At 35.8% G+C, this 6,165-nt stretch overlaps 1 protein-coding gene across 1 annotated transcript; it reads right to left on the reverse strand.

Annotated features, from left to right (window-relative positions):
* Window positions 1–810: 810 nt before the first annotated feature.
* Window positions 811–4,594, reverse strand: LOC21395538 (G-type lectin S-receptor-like serine/threonine-protein kinase At4g27290). The gene is made up of 7 exons (XM_010107311.2): window positions 3,236–4,594; window positions 2,976–3,095; window positions 2,283–2,440; window positions 1,946–2,156; window positions 1,539–1,776; window positions 1,298–1,448; window positions 811–1,205 (listed from the first exon to the last, which is right to left on the reverse strand). The coding sequence occupies exons 1-7, from the start codon at window positions 4,539–4,541 to the stop codon at window positions 903–905; spliced, it is 2,487 nt and encodes an 828-aa protein (XP_010105613.1). The 5' UTR covers window positions 4,542–4,594; the 3' UTR covers window positions 811–902.
* Window positions 4,595–6,165: the final 1,571 nt, after the last annotated feature.

Consider the following 6,165-nt stretch of genomic DNA (forward strand, 5'->3'; position numbering starts at 1 on the left):
TATGGATTGTAAACTTAAATATTACTAGACTGTGGTTGATGTCACATTTACTCTTGTTTATATTCATGTATGTTAAACACCTGTGGGAATTCCTGACATGATACCAGGGACGTGGTTTTAAACTGGTTTGGTTGGAAATTCCACCACCGTTCTTGAAATTGAATTCCTCTTGAAAAAAAAGGGGGCTCGTTTGAAAATACCTGGATGTTTTGGATTTGAAAGAAATTAAAATATTTACTAATCACTCTCTCAAACAGGTTTAAGTTTCTAAACGAGCATCCACGTCACTAACCCCGGTTGGGGGGCGTGACAAAATTAAATAGCAAAAGCAATTAAAACAAACAAAATCTCGTAAAGATGTAATGATTTAAAACTATTCAGTATTTGTATGGTACTCATTTATATTTTATCAAAGCTTTTCTAACTTTAAGATTGTGTGAACCATTTATTTTGTGAATTATTATTATTATTATTTTTAGTTTCTTAAAAAATTATTGTTATTTTTTAAAATAGGAGCAAGTGGGAACTTTGTTGCTAGACCAACAGTACCAAACCAAACACATGATTTTCAGAAACGGTCTCAGCCTAAATCTCAAAAAACTTGCCATATTCATTTTCATTTTCCTTGCACCAAACAAAATCATTTTGAAAACGCTCCCAAATGGACGCCTAGTTACTTATTTTCGCTCACGCTTCTCTTCATTCACACTTACATTAACACCTATGAACTTACATACTGGTAATTTTTCCTCCATTCTAAAACAGCCAAAAATCGAAAGAGGGAATAAAATAGAAGAACCATGTCTAATATCACATATGTGAATATATACAACAGTGAGTTAAGGCGTGCAGTACTATTACTTACCAATAATAACACATTACTAATAATTAACACATTACAACTATCGAGCCTCTAAAAGAGTTACAGTAATCTCATTTGAAGTGAATTCGTGTTTGCTTGACAAAGAATCTGCTCCAAGATTGTTTTTCGCCATTGAGAAACCCGGTTGTTTTGGTTGAGGCAAAGTACTTGAATTGCTCAACATCACAACGGCATCAGACATGCTTGGCCTATCTTCAGGGTGTTCTTGCACACACAAAAGTCCGACATGGATACTGCGCAATTGCTGAGAAGTATTACTCGAGACGTGAAAACAAGGATCGATCACTTCGAGGGGTCTTCCTTCTTTCCATAATTTCCATGCCTAAACCAGGTCAATAGGAACAGATATGTGGTGAGCTTTTAGGTTGTCTTACATATTAGATTCAAGGATGTGCAAAAGAAATGAAAACTTACATGATCTATAAGGTTAAGACCGCGGTCCAAGTGATAGAGTCCTCTGTTCTTCTTTCCAGTGATGATCTCCAACATCAAAATACCAAAGCTGAAGACATCGGACTTCGTGGAGAATAGCCCGTCAATGGCGTATTCAGGTGCCATGTAACCACTGCAGGAACAATAGTATTATCCAGTGCACGTCATTATTGAATTAGATCATGAAAATGTGATTTGAAGCAAATTAGGAAAAATGACTTACTATGTTCCAACCACTCTCTTTGTATTGCCTTCACTTTGATCTCCCATAACAGTTCTAGCCAAACCAAAGTCTGAAATCTTGGGATTCATCTCGGCATCAAGTAACACGTTACTTGCTTTGAGGTCCCTATGTATAATCCTTAACCTAGAATCTTGGTGTAGGTAGAGGAGCCCTCTTGCAATTCCACATATTATGCTGAATCGCTTCGGCCAATTTAAGAGTTTGCTTCTTGTTTGATCTGCCATATCATCCAGCTGGTTAAAATGAACTCAAGTAACATCACACTGGAATTTTCATTTAGTGATGAATAAAACTACGAATTACGCAACTAATGTTTGTTGATACTTCTTTTAATGTACTGGTATACAACTTGCAAATTTGTGCGGTTATGGAGTAAGTTGACGAACCAAATATGAAGAGGTCGAGGCTTTTGTTCGGCATGTATTCATAAATTAGCAGCTTCTCTTCTCCTTGAATGCAACAGCCGAGAAGTTTTACGAGATTACGGTGTTGAAGTTTGGATATCAGAGCAACTTCATTTTTGAACTCATTCAATCCTTGTCCAGAACTCCTTGAAAGCCTCTTCGCCGCAATTTCTTGACCGTTTTCTAGCATGCCCTGAACATTCATTGGTAAGAGTATTCTGATATACCAATATAACCAAGATTATACTTTGGCTATCAAATATAGTTATTAGAATCATCAAGATTACACTTAATTATTAGTGTCATCTCATTGAATTACCCGATAAACAGGTCCATAACCACCTTCGCCAATCTTGTTGCTGATTGAGAAGTGATTAGTCGCAGTAGCAATTGTCGGCAAGTCAAATAAGGGTAACTCCAGGTTTGGAGACTGGTCTTCATTGTTCTGACTAATTAACTCACCGGTCTGTGTGTTATCTGATTAGAGGAAAACATTTTAGAAAGAATAATTTAACTGATTCATTTGCCTTGGATATACTACATTAGTTATTCTGCTTCATCATCAAACATAAAGACCACACTAGTATTTTTTATGATTGAAAAGTAATTAACGAATGTTTCTTATTGTACAAACATGACGTTCTCAGAGGATACCAATTTGAACTATATTTATTTTTTCTTTTTTACTTGAAGAAAAGTTCGGCGAGGGGCAACCAAAGTTAGCATATGCCTCATAGTCATTACCAAATGGCTTCCTAAGACGTAGGTAGGAATATTCACTAAAGGCCCTACAAGCAAGCCATACATTCAGACGAGGAGCGCGTGTGTCACCCTAACCCCATCGAATGTGTCAACGGTAAGGGTATGTGAGGCCGTGATCACAGGTATTTTAAGTCGAGTACTAGGGTAACTCAAAACTCGAACATGTGACCACAGGCTGTCACATTTTAATTGAGTCTTTGAACTAGATCTGCTACAATATATCTATACCATCGTCGGAATTAGGATTTACCTGATGTTGAGGGCCGTGTCATGAATCTGCGGATGTAATGGGCAACTAAGAGCGCTCCAAAGACGACGAGAATGAGACTTAAAACTGTCACTACTATCTTCACCTTATGATCATCTTTCTCTGCATTTTCATGTTTGGCAAATTCAGTCATGTTACAACTTAAAGAAAAGAAAACAATCATTTTACTTTTAACTAACAATAAGAAAATACATTAATGGGAGATATAGAAAGGAGAAGTAGTTCCGATAATATAATCGTACCTAACTCTGAAGAATGCAATCGAATATACATATCTTGGCCACCACCATCTGAAAACTGTCTAACGTCAATCAATTCGCCGAACCACATAATACAACCTGTACCTTTTCCTCTAATATCCGAGTTCGCGTAAGCTGTGCAAGAACAATTGTTCAAGCATTTAGCTCTGCATTCCCGGAGATTCAAACTTCCGTCCACCCGCGACCGCTTGGTGTCCGGTAATTTCAAGCCCGAAAGTTTCATAAACCCGCCTTTGTCTCCACGCTCGCACTCCAGGGGCTTGTTTCGCGCACACCCTTCGGACCAATCCGTTACTTTCTCCGTCGAATTTCGTATGAAGCCCTTTAAGCATTGGCAAACCGGGGAGTCACCAATGATGCAGTTCCCATAAGCCCCACAGAGGTCATAATTATCGCAATAGTCCCTTGGAACCGAAGCAAAGACTTTCCAAGTTCGAGTCGTCGGATTCCAAATATAGCGCTCGCGTTGATAATTGGTCTGGTTCATGACAATCCTTGATGTTACAGATTTGCTCGTCAGGTGATATGTATAGTACAACTCTGATTCATTTGACACAAAATCGAACTCAAACAAAGGGTTCCGACGTAGCTCCGGCGCACCGCTGAACCTTATGCCATTCCAGGGTCCACTTCGGTAGTACTCTTCCGATCCCTTTCTCATGACAAGCTCCTGAAACCTACTAAGTTCTATCCCGCAAGTGAAGTCTCCTACGGAAGGGTCGTCGGGGCTCTTCCACGACGAAAGGCGCCGCTCAACACCGGTCTTTAAGTCCCATCCGAGCTTCATGCCCGGTAACAACGTGTCGGAAGGATGATCAAAGCTTTGCCACAGATAATAATTCTCCGAGTAATTATGCGAATCCGTATCTCGCAATACTAGGTTCCCAGTGTCTAAAAGCTCAAACGTCGGAGCGCCTTTGACAGGACTCGTTCGATAATCTGCCGACCACACAATGGAGTCATTCTGGCCCAGAAGGACAAGATGACCGGTGCTGTTTATCGTCAAAACTCCGGATGAGCCTTCGATCGGATTCTCGCGGTTCGCCACCCAAACATAAGTCCTGAGAGGTATTTTCTTGTACCAAATTCCCAAGTACCGGTTTCTCGAGCTTCCTGGAGTGAAGAAACCGAGCTCAAATGTTCCGTCATTAGATACTAAGGTCCCGTTTTCACTGTCACTGATATTATTAAACTGTGTCTTCGACATGGTATCAGAAGCCATGTTGAGTTCAGTTAAGGCGACAATAAGTAAAACGAAACTGAAAAACTTAAGAGCAGGAATCGCCATTTTTTTCCCCCCCTAATACTTTGAGATCTCTGCTTGGCCATAGCATATTAATCAAAGGCACTGTAGAGTATTGAAAGAGCAAAAGATTTTCGTCAAAGAGAGCTAAGACTTTTGTTCGACTTGTTGACTAGGAGACCTTCGATACAGTTGCTGACACACGTAATTTGATGGTAACATCTTTAATTATCTTATTATTGTGGTAGATATTTTTCGGAGAATATCTAACGAGTAACCGCGCTTTTAGGTAAATTGTACGATTGCTACAGGTAATTTTTCTAACAGGATTGAAAAAAAAAATTATGGATACTTCTTTCTTTTTGAGCTGTCATATCATAAATTATTTATTTTATATATATTTTATTATTCTGATATGATTTAATTAAATTTAATAGTTAAAAACAGACTTCACTAGTAAGCCGATTTACAGAGAATTATCAATTAGGTTTTTAAAAGATGTAAAAATATAATCTTTTAACCTAAATAAATAAGTTTTAGGGTAAAAGGAGCCAAAATGAAATAAAAATAATATTTCAGGACAAAAAAAGAGTAAAAAGGACTAAAATGAAAAAATAAATTAATTTTAAGCCACCACCGGAAAGAAAGATCTAAGTAGGATAATATTTGCTAAAAAAATGTTTATTTGGGTAAATGAAAAAAAATTAAAGAAAGGTAAGAACGAAAAACATAAAATTCAAGGAAAATCAAATGGAAAAAAAAAAGATGAAATGAAAAGAAAAAAATAAAAAACAAATCAACGAAAATGCTCATTTTGAGTGCTTTATAAAATATACTAGTTTTATAACGTGTTCTGTATGTATTGTCGTGCTGGAGATACATAAAGAGTTTATTGTTTATCAAATAATGAGAAAGTCATTTATATAACCATTTAAGGATTTTTAAATTTATTTTAAAAAAGAATGTGTGTAAAGATAACAATTGACAAAAAGATTTAGTGACACATTTGAAAAAAATTATTTTAACCAACCAAAAATAAAATAATAACACGTGTAAAAAACAAATTACTTTCATAGGAGCAGAGTGAAGAATAATATATTTTTAAAAAATACACAAAAAATAAAGTCAAAATTTTCAAAAAAATAAAGATAAAAAAGTAAAAAATAAATTAAATGGAGGAGCTACCACGTGACAGCCACATAGAGAAGAGCTTTAGCTTTTTATGTATTGTTATATATATATATATATATATATATTAAAAAATACACAAAAAATAAAGTCAAAATTTTCAAAAAAATAAAGATAAAAAAGTAAAAAATAAATTAAATGGAGGAGCTACCACGTGACAGCCACATAGAGAAGAGCTTTAGCTTTTTATGTATTGTTATATATATATATATATATATATATTGTAATGACTGAGAAAATTCCAGACCTTAAATAATACAATTCATGTATTTTTAAGCCAAGGATTTTCTTAGAAAATATTATGTTATATTGTGAATGGAGGATTTATGGAATTAAAACAATATTGAATTATTCAGAAATTGATATTGGACTGTAAGTAGTAGATTAACTTACGTGAGCTAAACTAATTACCTCTAATCAGTATAAATTTAATCTGTTTAGAGGAAATAATTGAGGATAAGATCAGGCACGTAATCTTGCC

This window comes from Morus notabilis, unplaced genomic scaffold (assembly GCF_000414095.1).
Source record: "Morus notabilis unplaced genomic scaffold, ASM41409v2 Scaffold14, whole genome shotgun sequence".
Classification (NCBI taxonomy): domain Eukaryota; kingdom Viridiplantae; phylum Streptophyta; class Magnoliopsida; order Rosales; family Moraceae; genus Morus; species Morus notabilis.